The sequence below is a fragment of the Canis lupus genome, chromosome 3 (assembly GCF_003254725.2).
Source record: "Canis lupus dingo isolate Sandy chromosome 3, ASM325472v2, whole genome shotgun sequence".
NCBI classification, from domain to species: Eukaryota; Metazoa; Chordata; class Mammalia; order Carnivora; family Canidae; genus Canis; species Canis lupus.
In genome coordinates this window covers 63,716,330-63,737,976 of record NC_064245.1, presented here as the reverse complement: position 1 = coordinate 63,737,976, position 21,647 = coordinate 63,716,330, and the positions used below count along the sequence as shown (strand labels likewise).

At 41.6% G+C, this 21,647-nt stretch overlaps 1 protein-coding gene across 11 annotated transcripts in view; it reads right to left on the bottom strand.

Annotated features, from left to right (window-relative positions):
* The window catches only part of LDB2 (LIM domain binding 2), a 376,014-nt gene that overhangs the window by 234,106 nt on the left and 120,261 nt on the right, over positions 1–21,647 (bottom strand). For all 11 annotated transcript variants that reach the window (XM_025437952.3, XM_025437955.2, XM_025437959.3 and 8 more), the window contains exon 2: positions 3,278–3,380. In XM_025437952.3, the coding sequence (XP_025293737.1) occupies positions 3,278–3,380 (103 nt within the window). The remainder of the gene's footprint in view (positions 1–3,277; positions 3,381–21,647) is intronic.

Genomic DNA, 21,647 nt, shown 5'->3' with positions numbered 1-21,647 from the left:
AAGGGAGGGTGCCCTGGCTTGGACTTTGGACTCAGCCGACCTAAGGTCCAATGACTCACCAGCTGGGGCTCACTAGACAAAGTTTCTATTTTCAGAAAAGATGCTTTTCAACTCCAACAGTCTTTAACTACTGATCCGCTGTCAAAGAGAGAATTATTTGCCCCTGCTCTCTTCTCCACTTGAGATTCAATGTCACCCTGGGACAAAACCACCTCATAGACCTGCCCACTTCTCCAGCTGCTGAAGAAACACCTTCCTGATGTTTCCACCAGGCAGGGATGCACAGCTCAATTTCATGGCCTGGTAACCTTGTCCCCCTGGCACCTCTCGACACCAACCTCACCCCTAGTCTTCCAGGAAGACATCAGCAGTCTCCATCTGGCCCAATTATATCCCACCTGAGGAAGGAGCTCCACCCCCATCAGGAGAGGAAAGGGCTTGAGGACTGGAGTGGTGGGAGGAACATGATCAATACGGAGGAGTTTTCTGGAAAAAAAAAACTGTATGCTATTTCCGAAAGCATAATTATTTCCTGAATTATTATATCGCTGGTCCACCCCCAACCCACCCACCCCTCAATAGCTTAAAGTAGATCAGACCATATCCTAGAGCTTATCTGAAAACACCAGCAGAGTACTGTGGATTACATTCTTCCTGTTTTAGAAAGTCTAGTGATCTAGGTCAAGGAACTGTTTTGCCAACATTCTGTTTGGTGTTATAAACTTTTCCCCAAATGTCCTTTATTCATTCAATCATTCATTCATTCATTCATTCATTCAACAATTATTTATTGAGCATCTATTACATACAAGCTCCTGTATTAATCTGAGAATTCAGCAATACAGAATATAAAGCTTGTGTTCACACAGAGATGACATTCTAATAGGATGGTGACAGACACCAAATAAATAAGCCAACACATATTATGGGATTTACTGTAGCTTAGAGATAAGATATCCTAGAGCCAGACGGACCCTGTAAACACAGAGTCATGGGGAGAGAAGAGGAAAAAAAAAATTCTGGTAAGGGCTAAATAAGCCCCATCTGGCATATTTCTCAGTACCTAAGATAAATGTAATTTTGGGAAATTCTTTACATATAGAAATATAATAGCGAAGTCTTGTTTTCTTTCTCAGAAATCCAGGGCTGTCAGCTCCCCAGGAGGTCTCAAGGAAGAGCTGAAGCATCCAGTCCAGGGCCGGCAGGTGTTTTCCCTGCCTGGCCCAGACTGCCTGGACCGTGAATGGGTTAAGGTGGCCGCGCCAGAGCTTGGAGCGCCGCATAAACAGTGTGCGTCAGGCGTTCTAAGCATGCTTCATCTTCCCTGTCTCCCCGTCCTGGGCTGTCAATCAGCTGTCACTTGCCCGCACATCAGCAGCATGTGCACATCACCAGGCTGTCAGCAAAGCAGCTGATGAGACTCGGCTCCAAACTGTCAATCATCTTTGTTTCTCTTCTCTGCTCGGGAAATATTTTGGCTCACGGAAACAAAGAAACCTGGACAACAATGGCTTATAGTCAGGCGTTTACTCCTGTGCATGTATGTGTATAAGTAAGATCTTAAATGGGTACCGATCGTGCCTTACCCTGGTGTTGGGGGAGGGGGAGGGGACAGGGGGGAAGATCGAGACTCTCTGTATTAGTACAGGCTTTAAAACTGTCATTCTAGTTCTCTGAGCAGACCCGGATGGATTCGCAAACCAAAAACCAAAAAGACAAAACAAAACAAAAACCCACAGGAACATAAAACAATAATAACTTGAAGTTATCTGAGCTTATGCCTCAAAAGAAAATAAGAAGGCTCAGAGGATGGATGACTGCATGGTTTGGAATTATTCACCATTGATCAGGCGGGCTTTTGGGGAGAGAGTAATTGTTGGATTGCTGAGTTCATTTATCTCCCGGGACTTCTGAAACAGCAGCTTCTGCACCCGACTCTCCTCCTCTCCAGGGCATGAGGCTGCTAGGAGGCACCCCCCACACACAGGAGAGCAGGTTAACTCTTCAGGACCCCCATGAGCTGGGCGTGCCAGTGCTTACAGTAGGAGTCTTTATGTTGAATGCAAAGACACTCTAAAACAGCACACCAGCAGCCCCCCTCACCCATAATACTTATTAGAAATGTCCCATGCCCTTAAAAGCTCACAACAAAGAAATCTAAAGAGCTGCTCCTGGCAATGAGTTCCAATTGGGCAGCAAACTCAAGTTGTCCTGCTCTCCCCAGTTCGCCACTTGGGCGACATCACCAGGCACATAGTAGCATAATTAATCAGCTCATCATACAATAGATCAAAATACTACTAAGTTGTCCAAAGTACTCTAAAGTTTAAAAAAAACCCTCTAGTGTCTTTCAAATACATTTAGCAACAAACAGCTTTTAATCATGTTTATCATGAGCCCTATTATCTATCAATTGCCCAATGCTCTGGATTGACTTTTTCATACATACAGTGGCTGGTTCCATCATCATCTCCGTGTTTGTGACATTTGGGATGTTTTATCCTCTGACAGATCCTTTCATACGTGCAATGCTGATTTCTGAAAACACATCTCTTTCTGATCTAACCAGACATTAATTGCTTTTGTGCTGATGTTTCTCTGCCTCTTGGTCTTATAGCACAACTAGCAAATCTGATCTCTGACAAGTTGGCTGAACCTAATCAGGACAGATCAGCTGCTACCCAACGTGCCACAGGCAGTAATTTGAGGATCTTTACAGAGTTATCACTTGCCAGAAAGACAAGGAACTATAATTCTGTCAACACTAATCCAAAACTGTATGTTCAAAGCAGCGATGGCCCCCTCCACTCCGAAGAAAAGATAGCACTTGTCAAATAAATACCTGAGATAATTGATAAGAAGAAATTAGGAGGCTGTGGCTGATACAGTGACTGTGAGAATTTCTTTTTTTAAAGGAACCTTCAGAAGCAGAACATTGGGTGTTAAGTGTCAGCTGTCAAGGATAAAGGAGGGTCACAGGAAAGAGACAGATGCAAACCCCGCAATCCAGCTCCCACTTATCATTGGGTGACTTGGTTCATATTTGCCTCGCTCTCTAAACAGACAGGTGCCCAAACATTCTCAGCCTCGAAGGAAAGCTCTCACAGCCGACTCAGGCTGCCACCCGGTGACAATGCCTTGATCGAAAGCAAGAACCTCGTCAGGAGTGGAGGTGTTATTGTCAGGCTGTCAGCCCTGTGCTATTCTCCGAAGACCCCTGTGGTTTTCTTACAGGCGCAAAAAGAAGGAATATTAGAAAAATAAACTTCTTTCTTACTGTATCGCTTTGGTCCATCTTCCAAACAAAATGAAAGGGTTAATGTGGCATCGTCTTCAAAAAACTCGGTGGCAAATGCGTCCCACCAAAGGTTGTCACTATCCTGCAAAGAGACAGATAATTTATTTAACAGGAAAGAACAGAAAATACCTCAAAAGGGGAAAAGAAAAGGAAAAACAAAGACAAACCCCGTCACCACTTGCTTGTTATTTAGCATATATGTGTGTGGGTGTTCTAGAAGGCGGGTGGGTGAGCATGTGGTCACTCCTCAAATTAATTGCCTCAAATGGGGACTGAATTCCAATTCAATAAATTAGTTAATGTAAACTGAATGAAAATTAATTCTCCAGGACATATTTGGGGAGACTCTGGAACACAGTGTGACATTTTTTTAACAACAGGGTTTACATTCAATGTAAAACACATTTCAACTTCTTTTTGGTCTCTCTTTCTCTTTGCTCTTTTAAGAATATGATTTTACAAACAGAAACTGTCATATCGCAACTTTTTAAGACAATTAATGCAAAAAGGGGTGTGTGTGATTGGTAGCCCTGCCCTATACAAATATCCTATGAGAAACACGTATTGTCACATGGGTATACAAAGATAGATAATATTTGGGGTACTCGGTGCACAAACACCCATCACACACATATAGATTGTTCTGGAGGATTGTTTTAAGATTATAGGCAATCTTGTTGCCTTGCTATTAACATGCTTATTAAAAATAGAACAGTTCAGCAGAATGCAAACTATCCATGTGAATGAACTCTGTTTGTCTTGGGTTGAGCTCCTTTTGCTCATCCAGAAAACACTTTGAAACTGACCCAATTTAAGGCAGTTAAAATCACTCTTAATCATTGAGGGGGACAGGGGCTCCTACAAACAGTGAATTAGGAAGGTTACATTGAGTGCCATATTCAAAATTGGGAATCATACCTGGCCTTGTGCTCTGCATCTTGCCCCCTGCACCCCCAAATTCTTAAGCACAATCTTTTCCCAGAGAATTGCTGGTTAGTGTCAGACTTTGGGAGGAGATGTTCTGCAGCTGCCTGTCAGATGAGGGAAGGGCAGCTCCCCACTCAGGGGCCCCCACGGCCCTGGCCCTGGCCGAGATACTGCAAGCCTCTCTTCTTCCCGTGAAGCTGCTCTGCTTATGACAACATTAAGTTGTTGTCACTGGCAGGCGTCAGGAATGAGCCTTCAGTCCTGGCAAGAATAATTAAAGGACCACTGAAGATTGATGCTGTCTGTTCTCATTTCAGAGAGCAACAGCTCAAGCAAATGAATTTTTTGGTCACTCTTTTTTTTTTTTTTTTTTTTTTTCCTGGCTTCCTCCCAATCACCACACCGAAAGCCAACACTTTTCTTGGTAAAACACAGTAAATATAAAAGCACCCAGGGGCGATTCATGGCTCCACATACAAACTACCTCCCCTTTTTTTTCCTCAAAAACAAATATTTATTGAGCACTTATTACGTGCAGGCCCTCAGAGCACACAGCTGGTTGAAAGGCTGGTCCCTACCCTCAAAGGGCTCAAACCCACTAGCAGGAGACAGCCAAGTGAGCAACCAACAGGCAGCCTCCCTCCAGACCCAAGACCACAGCATGAAGCCTGGGTGTCATGGAAGCTGTCAGAGTTTCTAGAAAAATCAGTGGGCTTGGAAGTGGAAGAAGCAGCTGTGGAAAGAAACCCCAACTGAGAGCCTTGGTATCCTGGTTTATTTTATTTCAAATTGCTACACAGATGGAAAAAGAATAATAGTTAACATTTATTGAGTGCTTACCACATGCCAAGCATTATTCGAAGTACTTGATGTGTATTTTTCCCTCTCACTCCTTACTACTTCCCAGTTTCTTGTTTGGTGCTGTTTTGGGGTGGTTTTGCTGTTTGTTTGGTTTGTTGGTTTTTTGTCCTTTCTCTCCTGTATAACTTTCTTTCTGAGCAGCGGCTCTGTTTTACTCGTCTCCCAGGCTCCTAAAGGTGTCGAGCCCATAAGTATTACTCAACAGAAGTTGTTCAGTGAATGAATGAAGCCACTCACATTATGTATTATCCCTACTTTACAACTGCAGAAACCAAAGCACAGGTGGTAAAGGTAATTTGCCACAAATGTAAAGTACACTCAGCCAATAAATAGTGGATCTGGGATTTCAACTCAGACCCTCTGACTTCAGACCCCAGCCTCTACCTGACTCATTTCACTGGCAGTCTTTGCAAAGGCAGAGGTTAAGAGTTGGAAAGAAAGGGGGACGCCTGGGTGGCTCAGTGGTTGAGCGTCTGCCTTTGGCTAGGGTCGTGATTCCACAGTCCCCGGATCAAGTTCCACATCGGGCTCCCTGCATGGAGCCTGCTTCTCCCTCTGTCTCTATCTCTGTCTCTGCCTCTCTCTCTCTCTCTCTCTCTCTGTGTCTTTCATGAATAAATAAATAAAATATTTTTTAAAAAAGACTTGGAAAGAAAGGAGAGTGGAAAGGGAGTATTTTGTCTCAGATTGGTTTCTTTGTCCAGCTCCTTGCTTCACGGTGCTGCCATGCTGCCAGGACTCACACCCAGGAGAATGCCACAGCATCCCATCTAGCACCATGCAGTACCATCAGTGATACGACATCAGTGGCAGAACTCACTCCCATGGGCAATCTTCAGACTCAGGCTTCGTCCCAACACTGTCTTTTCCCAGCCATGTGAGCATGGACAATTTATTTTACCTCCTTGAGCCTGTATCCTGACTTGCAAGTTGAGGAAAATTATAAGAACACAACAACAGTAATTTTCTTGCAGAGTACATGTGACAATAACAACAATAATAATTATCTCTCAGGATTGACGTGAGGATTAAATAAATGAGTGGGCCTTAAGTGCCCAACAGAATGCCCAGGACACAGTGAAGATCAATAAAATGCTCCTTTCCTGCCTCTACTTGCCATCTTTAACATCATTTGTAAGTGATGAAACATTGCATGCTGTAAAGAACCGCATCAAAAATGCACTTTGTAAAGCAGCCTGTTGATGAATCAAGCATGTTTCTTCTCATCTCACTACTCATAATGCATTTACCTGGCAAAGGCACCTGCCTACAACAGAATTAAAACTCAGAACAGAGATGTATCAACTCTCTTTTGCCCTGGTGACTACTCATAGCCCCGTGACTAGATCAGATCCTGCACCTGCGTTTACCTGGAACCTAACTCTGGGTTTCTGGCAGGCATTCCCACTAGGAAATGGAGCAGTGAAAAGGAAAAGCCCAGGGAGAACCCAGGCTGAAGGAGGACTTGGGTTGAAGTGAGGTGTAACAATTGCCTAGGAGCAGTGGCTCGGGGTCCATTCCACCTAGACATGCAAGTGTTGGCGGGTGCTAAGAAAGACATAACGATCCAGGAAGGGGATATGCTCTTCAATTCAACCAACTGCAATGTAACAAGATGAGTCAGTGTCTCAGGAAGTGTTAGGACAGGTGCGGTAAGAGAAGGTTACATCGGGTAATTATACACACACACAAAAGTCAATTGGCTTTGGTTAGAAGAACATTTTCAAACATGTAAATTATGCCAGATACAGAATAGTTACAAAATATATATATTTGGGGGGGGGGGTGGCTGATTGAATGAGTGAATGAGTGAATGAATGAATGAATGAAATCCTTTAGTGTATACCATCACAGACCCAACTCCGAGAAACTTACTCTACAAAGTTTTCAAGAGATCTTGATTGTTGGGGCACCTGGGTGGCTCAGTGGTTGAGCGTCTGCCTTTGGCTCAGATCATGATCCTGGGGTCCTGGAATCAAGTACCACATCAGGCTCCCTAGAGGAAGCCTGCTTCTCCCTCTGCCTATGTCTCTGCCTCTTTCTGTGTCTCTCATGAATAAGTAAATAAAAATCTCAAGAAAAAAATAAAAAGATCTTGATTGTTGAGACCCTTCTTTGTCTCTTGACAGATATTTCCAGAATGGCATATAAAATTTTTGATAAATTTTTAAATTATAATTGACAACTGCCCCCAGCACACAAATAGAAACTTTTCAATTTAGTCCTTATTTATAAGAGGACAGGTGTTTATGTAAGAAAGGAAATAAAAGGAGTAAAGCTTTGACAAAAAATTGCTAAATGTCAAGTATAGACCAGTCTTGTGTTGACTGTGTGTGAGGGAAGCAGATTATGGAAGGAATGTTGTGGAGGCTGAGGGGGAGCTGGGGTAATAGTAGTACCATAGCCCAGTATGTTCTAAGGGCTTTACATGAGTTGTACCCTCTTATATTCACAGCTCTTCAAATTGCTACCAAGGGGCCGGGCAGGCAGCCTCATAGAGAATTAATATCTCTAACCTCTATGTCACATTGACTTCAACATGCAAGCCCTGCCTCTTAATAGCTGGAGGACCTTAGTCACATCACCTGACTTCTTTGCATCTATTTGCTCATGTGTAAAATGGGAATAATAATTTCAGTGCCCACTGAGGCTAAAAAGTAACCACTTAGCACATAATAAATATGTTCAATCAATAGCAGCTATTATTATTCATTATTGTTTCATTTGACCCTAAAATAGAGAATCCAAACTTCAGAAACATTCAACTATTCAGTAAAGATCACACAGCTAGAAAGTGGTCAATCTAAAGTTCACTTACAAGTCTGCCTGACTCCAGTCCGGTTTTTAAAATTGATTTTATCTTTTAGAGCAGTTTTAGGTTCATAGTAAAATTGTGAGAGAGGACACAGATTTCTGTTCTATCCCCTGCCCCGACACATGCACAGCCTCCCACATTATCAATATCCTCCACAGGAGCAATATATTTGTTTTGATTGATGAACCCACCAGTCCATGATTTTCTTCAAATAATTCTGCTTAAAAAGTGATTTTTCAACTTAGGTTGAGGATGAAGGTGGTTCACATGTGTAGAAGAAGTGGCCAGGGCAGCCCTGGTGGCTCAGCAGTTTAGCGCCTGCCTTCAGCCCTGGAGACCCAGGATCGAGTCCCATGTCGGGCTCCCTGCATGGAGCCTGCTTCTGTCTCTGCCTCTCTCTCTCTCTCTCTCTCTCTCTCTCTGTGTGTGTGTGTGTGTCTGTCATGAATGAATAAATAAAAAATCTTTAAAAAAAAAAAAAGAAGAAGAAGTGGCCAGCATTGCCTAGAAGAAATTTCTGCTAGAGCAGGTCTCTGACTTGGATGTTTTCAGATTTTTGTCCCCTTTCCCTCAAATTCATATGCTTGCCCTGGAAATCAGCTTCTTCTTTATATACCCCTTCCTTCTATTTTGCTGCCTCCTATAGTTTCTGGGATCAGTTAGACAATTGGTGGAAGACATTTGCATAATAACAAGGCTAGGTGTCCAGGCTAGCTGAAATGCAGCTACAAAGGCTTCTATGGAACCAAGTAAGAAACCTCTGGCAGAAATCAGACAGTCTTGAGTGGTAGAAGCTCAGTTCTTAGCTCACAGCCACTTCATGAGCTGTGGGCAATGATAACAAATCAGTCCCTCTGTCATTCAACTTCAGTCATCTAGAATGATATGAGTCTTGCAAAGGCCACAGGTGTTCTGCTTGGCCACATGTGAAGAAGAGCAAAGGACTGAGGGAATATAAGAAAAAATGACTGGTTAACATTCTGCAGTTGTATCTACAGGCTGTATTCTCACCTCTTGACTGTAAACCTCCATCTTTGGAGAAATGGAAGAACCACAAAATTCCCAGTTCTCCTTGCAAAGTGGACAACGTGGCCAAGCTCAGCAAGTTGACCAGTCGGAGGCTGCATGAGTAAAGTTTCCAAGGTGTTTTGAAGCAAGGATTACAGAGAAGCTCACCAAATCTGAAGTTTGAAGGGGATGAGGTGCAGTTTAATCCCTTCAAATCAAACTTGGAGATTAGCCAAGAGGTGCCTTGAGACTGACAAGTAGGCCAAATTCAACGTTTTGGTACTTCCAAGTAAAGGTTATGGTAAATTACCTCAAAAACAAACCAAGGGCCCAACCAATCATATTGCTAGATGTATGGAAGGGGTGTGCACATCAGTTACTAGTAGTTATAATAGATATGACATTTGCTATGTACATGGTAAAAGATATTAAGGGAAAAGCCATTCTTATCACATTATCACACTAAAAAGGCACCAGACACAGCCAATTTTCCTGTGTTTAGCCAAAGGACCTCACACAACTTATCTTTATGAACCAAGGGTTCCTGGTTAACCATTGCCTGCCTCCCTATCTTTGCGTATGTTGCTCTTTTGGCCTGCGATGCACAGCATAGGCCAAGCCCCAGTCTTTGCACTCCTTTTTCACTGTCTCCTATGCTGAGAAACCTTGAAAACTCTATCCCCATTAGCACATGAATCAAAGTATAATTGAATCACTGTCTTATAATCCTGTAGTAAACTGGGAAATACTTAAGGAAGGAAGGGATGAGATATTAGGCACGGCTCCATCCTCAATAGAGCTCCCACCTATAGATGACCCAATAAGGAACAGGAAAATGGAATGAGCAAATGGAAAGGCTATATCCACACAAACTCTCCAGCTAGTACCCTGGGAGTCTTGAGAGTCTAAACTCAGTGGCCAGGGAACCAGGATGGCATTCAAGCTAAGTTGTCTCTTTCACTTTGTGTGAGCAGATGCACCACCCGTGCATGTGAGAAGTTCACATGGAGACCGAAATTTTCAAAATGATCTCATACCCACATCGCCACTCTATTGAGCCACCTTTGGGGTATTTTTCTTGTGCTTTTCAGCAAAATGTTGGTTAAATGAATACACTGTACTGACTGTAACTTAAGTAAGTGAGGTTTTACTTTATCAATTTTTTAAAATAGAGAATAGAAGATATGTGAAGACCCATGGGCCCATTATCCAGAATTAACAATTATTAAAATGATATCTTATTTTCCTTTTTAAAAGGAGTTAAAAATTATAAATAAAAATAAATGTCCTGGGTCCCCATATCCTGCTCTGTTTTCTTCTCCCCTTCCCCAGGCTCCCATAAGCAACTGTCTCGTGGAATTCATATGGCTCTCCCTACCCCATCTTTTATATTTATACACATGCATGACTCCATTCATATACAGTCTTATTTTGTTTTTAATATTTTATTTAAATGATATTGTACATTATGTTTCTTTCCTTAAACTTGCCTTTTTTTTTTTTTCATTCAACATTGCTTTTTGGAGACATATCTGTTTTATATATTAGGGCCTCTTCTTCCCTGTATAAGCTACATGGCAGTGCACTGAATGAATGTAATGTATTTTATTTAAGCATTTTGCTACTAATGATCTTTAGATAGTTTCTAATTTTTTGCTATTACAACAATGCTGAGATAAGTATCTTTATAGTGTCCCTTTGTGCACATGTGTAAGAAGTTCTTTGGGGCCTTTATCTAATTTGCCCGTACCTAGGTATGGGGTATGTACTTGTCTATATTTTAACTCTTATATAAGGAGGTCTCTGTGCTTCCAAATTGAATACTTCTGGTTGGACTGATGCATGGGTAAAGATGAAACAAGGTGCATTTCTAAGCAATGTCTTTTTCCAAGCAGTATCCAATAAAAGGATCAACCTAATTACAAAACAAAGTCCAGCCTGCCAGGAGAAGGATGAGCATCTAAGAGTCCAAAGAAGACACAATAATGGAATAATAACAAACTATTAAATTAAAAAATGAAATTAAACAGTTTTCCTATTATTCTCTTAAGGCAGAGGGTATCTCCGGGGCTTCATTCACCAAAAGGAGGATTATTTCTTGATGCTGACACAAGAACGAAAGCCTAGGCTCTTCGTGGTCCTTCAAAATAACTCATGAAACAGAATCCACGTGGGAGGAGGTGGTGATCCCACTCTGTACACCCTGCCAGCCACAAGGCTCCTGATCGAGGCCATGCATTTTCCAAACAGACAGATCCTTCCAATCCTTGCTATTGTTTGGTATCTGAACAGCACATATTTAGTGTTTAGTGAATATTAATAAGTAAGAAAGTGGATTCTTTTCCCAAAGCTGGAAAGTAACAATAGCAGAGAGCAGCCTCCAGGTAAATAAAGATGAAATTAACTCAACCTAAACACAGGCAGGGGGTGTGATGTCGACAATTCTCGTATATTTTAATTAGGCAAAAATGCCACAGAAGCCTCTCCACTCCAAATAAACTCCTGTATGCATTTCTGTGATTAAAATCCTTGGTCCTCTCGTCCATCTCACAGGTGAGTCCGAGTATCCCTGGCAGCCAAATCATATATCAGGATGAGAGATACACTCAGGTCAAAGAGCAGAAAAGAGGCTTAATTACATTTAAAAATCCACAAAAGCATTTTCTTTCCATCCCAGATTCTCTCCTCTTCCCATCTCTGTCCCTCTCCACCAAAACCAGGATCCTGGTGCTAGGGCTGCCCCCCGGCATCTGTAACTTAAGTACTGACAGGTTATGTGGGATTTTTGCCAGAGTAATTATTTTTCAATTCAACAATAATGAGAAATTACCATGGCAACCACTTGTCACGTGGCACACATACACCCCCTCTAAAGAATGAAACCATACATAAAGCATCTATTTCTTGAAAAAATGTGTTTTTTATGAAAATAAACTTAAACAGGTCAAAGTGGAGAGAGTGTGTGAAGGGGTCTGGAAACAGGAAGATGAGAAGAGCACTGCCTTTCTTTAGTATCTTGTGGTTCTAGAAAATAACATCTTACAACGCTACCTCCTTGTACTCACACATGGACAGCACTCTATTAATTTGTATCTTACCAGTTCGGTCACTCCCATTTTGCACATGTCAGCTAACCTCCCTCAGAAGACACTGAAGAAAAAATGAACGCGCTCAAGGACACGGGAAGAAGCACATTGGATCAGACTTGCTTTCCCAAAATTTCTTTGCCAATCACACTCCTATATTGAGACAGGAGACAATAAAAACCCCCAGCCTCGTGCCTTTCCCTTCGTGGAAGCCCCCTTGTACTAAGGGAGTGCGGGTCACTTATTTTCTCCAACTACAAAAGCCTTTTCACTTCCTTAATCCCCAGTCACTTTTTCTTCCAACCAGAAAGCCTTGTATCAAACCGGGTTTATTCCAAATTAGCCACATTTAATAATCGTAGTCAACCATCACAGAGCACTTACTAGTGCCAGCCACCATTCCTAATGCGTTGAATAATACAAACTCTTGAAATTTCACAGAGATCCTATAGGATAAGTCCTTCTAAGAACCCCATTTCATAAATGTGAGGATCAAGGGACAGAGAAGTTCAGTATTTGCTTAAGATCACGTAGCAATCAAGCTGCAGGGGGTTCAAACACAAGGACCCTGGCTCTTGAGTTTGAGCTCTTAAAACCACTCTATCATGATGTTCTTTCATCCAGAACAGTAATCTTCCAGGTATCTATGGTCTTCTTACTTGTTTCAACATCCAATAGCCCTGAGTGCACCAAATGTTTGGGGTTCCCCCCCTTGAACATATAGCCCAAAGCACATCTGTGAAATTCTACATCAAGACACAGGAATAAAAGTAATATGGTAGCCTCAGTTGCTCTAACCAACCAGTATTTGCAAGAGCATTTGATGGACACAGGCAGAGCATTCTAAATCCCCTCTTTTCATTTATCATGGGATTTTTTTTTTTAATGCTCATGTCCCAGGGATTGCATTTTTCTTCTCTCCTTGTCATCTATGATTTTGCTCATTCTCGCTTAAATTGCATTTTATTTAGCAATAAACATTAGCTATCATTTTAACAGAAATTTTAAACCGCATGGTATCAACTAGTAAATTATGTGTCTTGATAGAACATCTCAGGGTTCAACTCACAATCCAAGGCTTCCCTTCAGAAAGTGCTCACTATATTTCACTCTTTAGTGTTCATCAACGCTGCCTTGGGAAAGAAGTGCATTAAAACAGGCAGAAAGACAAGTCTTGGCATCTGGCAGGTATGGTTCTTGAGCAAAAGATACATCAGTGCCTTTTCCCCCATACACCAGGAAAATTCATGTATTTCAATCTTCATTCTTGACCCAATAAACCATTAATTAATTGTGAGCATTCTGGAGAGAAATGTTATTTATGATAATCTAAAAATAATGACTAAGATGTATACATGTTTTATGCATCCAAAGCTGAGCTTTTTGCCACTGGACTTTTCATAACTATGATAAAAGAATAATTTTTTTATTCCTGTAAGCTTTATGAGGGTAGGCTCTATATCCATACATTTGGCATATACAGCACAAAATAGCTAGCCAAAATGCAACAGATAAGTATTTGGTTTCTTGATTATTATAATTATATAATTAACAAAATAAATATTTATTTAATGAAACCCAAGCATATTTTTGAAATTCTGAAGAAAAACAATAGTTGTATTTTCATTACGGTTGAACACTTCCACTCTCTTCTCTGTTCACATGCCTGGTACATAGCGGTATTACCTATTTACTATATGAATCAATGAAAATGCTAAGAGTTCTGCAATGACTTATTTCCTAGACTTTACAGTATCCCGATCAAACTGGTACAATTTATGTGAGGAAACTGATGCCTCAGGTGGTCACAGACCAAGTAAGAGGCAACCCTGGAATTTGATTCCTAATCATTTTGATCCCTGAACATTCAGTTCTATACACAGAGCTTCAGTGCCAATTCTGATCTGTATCATTCTGGTAGTTTTCCTCTGGTGAAGGAGAACTAATGTTTTCTTCATAATTAAACTTCCTGTTTTCCACTCCAACATGGAGACATAGACTCTAACATATCAAAAATAATATATTAGGGACCCCATGCAAATCCCCTTTGAAAATGACACAGCAAGGCATTATTCTAGAAGGAGGGGTCTTGGGGTGCCTGGGTGGCTCAGTCAGTTCAGCGTCTGCCTTTGGCTCAGGTTATGATCTAAAGGTCCTGGGATAGAGCCCCACCTTGGGTTCCCTGCTCAGCAAGGAGCCTATTTCACCCTCTCTCTCTGCCTCTGCCTCTCCTCCTGCTCATGCCTAAAATCTTTAAATTAAAAAAAAAAAAAGCAGAGGTCTTGTTGGTAGCCCTTCTGCAGCGGTAAGCACTGTATCTCATATTACATCACAGCACCTGGGTGCCACAGGTCCTGAGATGCAACATGATGTGATAAGGCACCAAGTCTCAAGTTATCTTGAGAAAAGCTCATCATAAAATCAGGTACAAATTTTCTGTTCCAACATAAACACAGCAGGCAGGAATACATTTCTGGAAACACTCACAAGATGCAAAAGCTTGTTTTTGTGACCCACCCAATCGCACCAGAATCAAATGAAGGAACATTTCCTGGAGTCATCACTAAAAATTGGAAGAGACTGGGCCAGGACTGAGGCATCAGGGACCCACTTAGAAGAGAAAACTCGAGGAAAACTTTTCCTTCTTTCTACTTGGGAAAAAATTTTTAAAAGATTTTTGTTCACAAAGCTAAATACAAGAAAACGAGCATATTCAGAAGATAGGTTTATCTTGACCATGATTGAAGGTTTCCATTTTCTTCTCTATTTACATATCTGTTTACTAGAGGACTTAGATTCTCTGTGATTTGCCAGTGACCCCTGTACCACATCTCTCAGCATCTCCCTGGGACTCCAGAACTGTGGCACCAGCCACCTCATTGACGGCCCCACCTACGAACCAGGGAGGTGTCAAGACGGAACATGGCTGAAGCCAGACCCACTCCCATTTCCACCCCATCCCAGGCTTCTTCTCTCCAGTCTTTTCCCTCCCAACAATGTAATGCCAGTTTCCCAGTCCCCTAGGCCAAACTTACGGGACACATTCTTGATTCCTCTCTTCTTAACCCCACTCTTTTCTACTCTGTCAGTAACTACCATCAATCTACTTTCAACATTTAATGGAACCCATCCACCATCTTCTCTCTCTGCCATCACCCCTTGTCTGGGCCTCTAGTAACTCCAGCCTGGACAACATAACCACTTCCCCATCCTTCTGTCCACCAGGACCCTGGTTCCCTGGAAGCATGTGCTCTGCAGAGAAGCTTGTGTGACCTTTAAACAATGCCTACCGGTTGCATCACTCCTGTTAGAGCCCTCTGGTGGTTTCTCATTGCTGTTCTCGCCAGGGCATACACTGCCCTCTGTGGTCAGGACTTGGTCCTCCTCTCTGGCTTCAGTTAACTTCACTGTCCACACAGATTGTAAATCCAGGCCCTTGCCACAAGGACCTTGTTTCTGCTGCAGGGCCATCCTCCACTCTGCCATGGAGCCCTTTGCATAAGCTATGCCACCAGCGATGAATGACTTTCCTCTACTTGACCTGGCTTTCTCTCCCTTGTCATTCAGATCTCAGCTTCCCCATCACTTGTGACCATGTCATCTATAGGATCCAACTCACTATCACATCAGTCAATGCTTTTCCTCCAGGAAGTACTTATCACTAGACTTTTAAATTTGTTTATTGTCTTCCCACCACCTGGAAAAATTCACTGGGAGCATGGGATCCTGCTGCCTCCTTTAGGGTGGAACCAGGCACATAATGGGTGCTTAGTAAATGACAGAATAAATGAATATACAAAAAAATGTGCTAAACAAACAAGAAAAAAGACAAGATAAATCTATTGAGGAGACCGCATTAATTGCTTCCACTGGGCAGCCATTCCCAGACTCAGACTTGTCATAGCCCAGTTGACTGCAACTACATAATGAGTACCAGGAACTTACCAGAATCTTTATGCACTTTAATTTTTTAAATAAATATATGCCATGAATTAAAAGCATTAAAAATATTTATGCCCTTTGACTCAGTAATTCTATTTCTGGGAATCCATCCAAAGGACATAATCCAAAAATATGTAAATGCTTTATACACAAAAATATTCACCATAAGAGCATTCATAACAGCATAAAAACTACAACAATGTGCTGCCCTACAAGAGAGGAATGATTCAAGAAGCGATGATAAGTCCACTAGAAAAAAAAAAAGAGGAATCTTTAAAAATAACGTGTCCCCATGGTTTATAATGACACAAAGGCATTCTTATGTTATAATGTAAAAGGAAGAAAGCAAATAGAACACAGAGCAGGACAGCATGGTGGCCTGGAAAGCAGACAGAAACCAAATGTATGGTCAAAATGGCACAGGGGAAGATGGACTCTTTGATAAGCACGGTTGAAACTATTTGATAAACACGGCTTTTCACATGGAAAAAATAAGTAAGTTTGATTCTACCTCACATAACCCAATATAAATCCCAGATGGATTAAATATATAAATGAAGAAGAAATTTTCAAGCTCTTTGAAAATAGGAGAATATCATGTGTGATCAGCAAGGGGAAACTTTTGTCAACAACATACTACAAGGACAAATCATATAAGAAACAAGCCATCCATTTGAATATATCAACATATAAACACACCACATAACAAAAGACACCATAAACAATGCTACAGTCTAAGCAACAGGCTGGCAGAGAGTTAGTAACTAGAGTATATAATGAACTGTAAAAATCAAAAATCATGTTGAATCACTATACTGTACACCTGAAACTAATATTAAACCATACATTAAAAATAAATAAATAAATAAATAAATAAATAAACCATACATTAACCAACTGACATTAAAATAAAAACTTTAAAAAATCAGAAATCAATCAAATGCAAAAGAGTAAAGGATGAGAAAGTATCATTCCTAGAAAATGGTCAATAAAGCCATGAAAAGATTTTCTATTTCATCTGTAATCAAGAAAAGGTAAAATAGCCATTGCACACCCAGGTCATTGTCAAAAAATAAAAAAATTTGAACACACATGGTGTGTTCCTTGCCATATGGTGCTGGAGAGGTAGAGATACGGGAACTTGTGGATGGTGATCACTTCTCTTAGTGATCCAAGAGCCCCAGCGCACAAAGTGGGAGGATTCCAGCATGTTCACCAACTCATCACCTACCGCCCTCCCCGAGGACATTGAAACTTGACAAGCTTTACCTTTACCCCTTCTGTTCCTCCACCTGCAATACCCTCCTCACCCCACATTCTCTTACTGTTTCCCAACCACCTGTGTTCATTCATTAGGACTTCCACCCAAGAGTTGCCTCCAGCTGAAAGCCCCCCAGGCCTTCTAACCTACTGAAAAGTCTCTATTTTATAGACTGAGATCGATTTTTTAAAAATTTTTTTCTACTAAAAAGAACTTCATACTGACTACTCCTCTAGTACTATATTTTTATTTTATTTTGCATTATGTCTCATTATTATATTTTTCACGTCTTAGCAATTAGACTCCAAACTCCATGGGCGGATACATTATCTCCTTTGGGTTGCTCTTTGTATTTCCATTGCTTACCTGGCACACATTTATTGCATGTTTAATTATGAACTGAGCACTGTGCACTATCTACTTCAGGCATTTGAGCATTTCCAGGCAAGCTACTGTTATTATCCTCATTTTACAAGTGGAAAAACCAAAGCTCAGAAAGGCAACTTAATCCTTGTAATCACACATCTGATACATGTTGGAGACAGCATTCAAATTTGTGTCATCTGATTCCAGAACCTGTCCCTTTGAACTGATGGGAGAGAGAGAAAGGACTGTGGGAAAATATTAGTAATAAGAGGTCATATATAAGACTTGTATGTGGATGTTCATGGCTTCATTATCCACAGTAGGCAAGAAATAAGAAAGAGTCCAAATGCCCATCACCTGATGAATAAATAAATAAACCAAATGTGGTATCTTTATGTAAGAGAGTACTGTTGGCAAAGAAAGGAAAGAAATGTTGATGAATGCTATAACAGATACCCGGAAAGCATTATGCTAAGTGAAAGAAGGCAGACACAAAATTCTATATATTGCATGATTCCGTATATGGTATGCATTATACAATGTCATGTATTACATGATTCTGGATATCAGAATACATATATTCAGTCATATATATGACTCCATACAATATATATAGTATCCAGAATCCTGGTTGCATCACTTAGTAGCTGTGTAATCTCAGGCAAATTACTTAAACTCTCCATGTCTATTCACTGTGTGTAAAGGTACCTCACTTTCATCATGAGGATTAAACTAGATAATGCATGGACCAGTGACTGGAACAGAGTAAACATCAACTAAAGAGCACTGTCATTAAATGGTAGAAAAAGTCTCAAGGCCAGGGCTGCCAAGAATATTAAATAGTATTTATCAGTAATGTACTTCATGGTACAGCCTCCATTCTGCAATCAGACAGCCTGGATCTAGACACCAATGCCAGCACTTTTTGGCTCTGTGATTCTCGGCAAGTTACTCAGTCTCAGTGGCCTTCACTGTGAAGATGGGAACAATAATGGTAGGTAATTGTAGAGTTGTTACAAGGTTTAAATGAACTGATACGTTCAGGTGCTTAGCACAGTGACTGGCACAGAATAAGCACTGATGAGTTATTATTCATCATTACAATTCTGGCCATCAGTGTTAGCTGGTATAAAAGACACCCAAGATAATGTTTCCAATTCTCAGAAAATTTATAATCCAATTAGCCAGTTGGTGCAGTATCACCACTAACTGTGGATTACCAACAAGGTGCCCTCGTCTGTGTATCTCCCTCAGGAGACTGATAACCCCTTGAGGGCAGGACCACTGATTCATTTTTCACTGGGTCCCTTGTGCCTTACACAATGCCTGCCTGGGAAGAGTGAGAGTGCCCATTGATCAAAGTGAGTTTTCATGCAGCCTGATGGAAGCAAAGTCTCTATTTTGCACGCCAACCTCAAATACACAGTTGCATGTGGTTGGGGCTAATTTGCATCTCAGCATCTCAGAAAGCTCTGCATTTAGCTATTCGATTTGCTTCCTTGTCAACTAGAGATCACAACTTGTAAGGCAAAGAGAGCTTTAGAAAACTATGGTTTGCCTGCCAGCTCCCATATTTGGTCCGGCAGGATTTTTCACTTTCCCCCTTCCATCTCCATGGAAGGCATGAAACTGAGTTCTAATTCTAATCCTGATACTTTGCTGGGTGATTTCAAGCAAAAACAAATCAAACAATCTTACAAAATGTCCTTAGAGGATGTGCTTTTGCCTCAGTTTCTCTATCTGTCAAATATAATGACGATTCTAAGGGTGCTTTCAAAGGCATCCTTCCAGAACACTAATTTCTTCAGGAATTTATTGCTTACCAAGAGGACCTACCTGCCACCATCCCCACTCTTGCCTTTAGGGAAAATATTTTGGGGGATCTTGGTCAGGACTAAAATGGAGGCAGCATCACCACCAAATGAGGTAAAAGGGAAGATTTCTCATGCCATCACCTTCTAGGGTTCAAGAATAGTATCCATAGGGAGAGCAAGTGGATTTCAAATCAAGCAGATGGGGGATCCCTGGGTGGCGCAGCGGTTTGGCGCCTGCCTTTGGCCCAGGGCGCGATCCTGGAGACCCGGGATCGAATCCCACGTCGGGCTCCCGGGGCATGGAGCCTGCTTCTCCCTCTGCCTGTGTGCACCTCTGCCTCTCTCTCTCTCTCTCTCTGTGTGACTATCATAAATAAATAAAAATTAAAAAAAAAAAAGCCACACACATAAAAAAGTAGAATAGGCTTGCAGTATAAATCACTTTAAAAAAAAAAAAATCAAGCAGATGCTCTAATGAATTGGCAATTGTTACCTAGGACTCTGAATTCATTCATACCTGCAACAAATATGTATGGAGCACCTACTATGTGCTAGACAATGTTCTAGGCATCAATGATAAAGCAGTGAACAAAAACGGCACAAATTTCTGTTCTCATAAAGCATATATACTCGTGAATGACAAATAATAAATAAGTAAGTGAAATACAACATTTATTAGAAAGTGGCAGGCTCACAGGAGAAAAACAGTAGAGTAGAAAATGAGAACAATAATTGAAGTTTGGAGGGGCTCCCGGGGGGCTCAGTGGGTTAAGCATCTGTCTGGCTCAGGTCATGATCTCAGGGTCCTGGGATCAAGCCCCACATGGGGAGGGGGTTCCCAGCTCAGTGGGGAGTCTGCTTCTCCCTTTCCCTCTGTCCTCCCCCCTCCCCACTCATTTTCTCTTTCTGCCTCAAATAAATAAATAATCTTTTAAAAGAAAGTATGGTGGGGTAGAGAGGCAGTGAAATTTTAGATAGGGTGACCAAGAATGGCCTTGATGGGAATGTCACTTTCGAACAAGATTTCTCAACCTCATTATTACTGAGATTGGAGGCTAGATAGTTCTCTGCTGTGGGGGCTGCCCTGTGCTCTGCAGGATTGTGGCAGCATCCCTGGCCTCTACCCATGGGATGCCAATAGCACCTCCCTCAGTTGTAACAAACATAAATTTCTCCAGACATTGCCAGGTGGCTTCCAGGTGGAACACAGAGATCTAGAAGGATCCTGGGCAGGTAGTGGAGGCAGAGGGTGAACAAAGCTGGCCTCGGCCCCCCACTCCCATAGGCAACTTACATCACACAAATATCTTTTCAAGTATATTTGCCACAAGATGGGGGCTTGGCCAGTTGGAGCAAGAAAACAGTAAGTGCCCCACCCCAGGGATGGAAAACTATGATGTATTTAAGGAAATGAGAAGAGGGCATCTGAGCCAAATATTGGGACCCAGGAGACAGAAGCCAAACATGAGGCTGGTGAGGACAGAGGGTAACTCGTTACAAGCAATGAGACTTCACAGGGAGGTTTTAAGCAGGGAAGGTGTTGTGGTCAATGTAGTGTTCTAGGTCCTAGGGACCTTCTATGACAAGGCCAAGTAGCCACCACTCCTGAATAGCTGTGTGACATTGGGCAAATTCCTCTGCCACGCTGGGCCTCAGTTTTCTAACCTATAAAACTGGGGATGAGGATAACAACAGAATCGACTTCATAGGTTTCTGGTGAGGATCAAATGTGTGTAAAGCACTTCAACCTTGTGCCGGGAACACAGAACACGCTCAGGAAACTCTTAATCTTGATGAATATCACTCTTCATAAACAAACGTTAGCTATTTTTCCTTCTCTTTTGGAAGCTTACCAATGCCCAACTGACAATTATTGCTAGGGTAGCTTTCATACCTACCTTCCTCGTCCCTGCTCTGTCTCCTGTCCCCCAGCCATGTCCAAGGCCAGCCCATGCTTCTGCTCTCAGGGCCCTGGTTTCCTACTTCTACAGCACCACCTGCCTGCTAGCTTCTTTGCACACCTGGTCTTCATATTATTTATCAATAGTTTTTATTGGAGACAAATACTTCTACTTGAGTACTACTGTCAAAGAGGCCTCCTTCTTGCTTAAATACTTTAGAACCCTACATGTATATGTTAATTCTCTGTCCTGTCTTGGGAATATCTTCTAAAACAATCAACTATCATCACTGAGGGTCATATAACCACACCCCATCTACTTAACACAAAAGACATTGTACCATGTTCTTAAAAGCCATCTAATGCCCA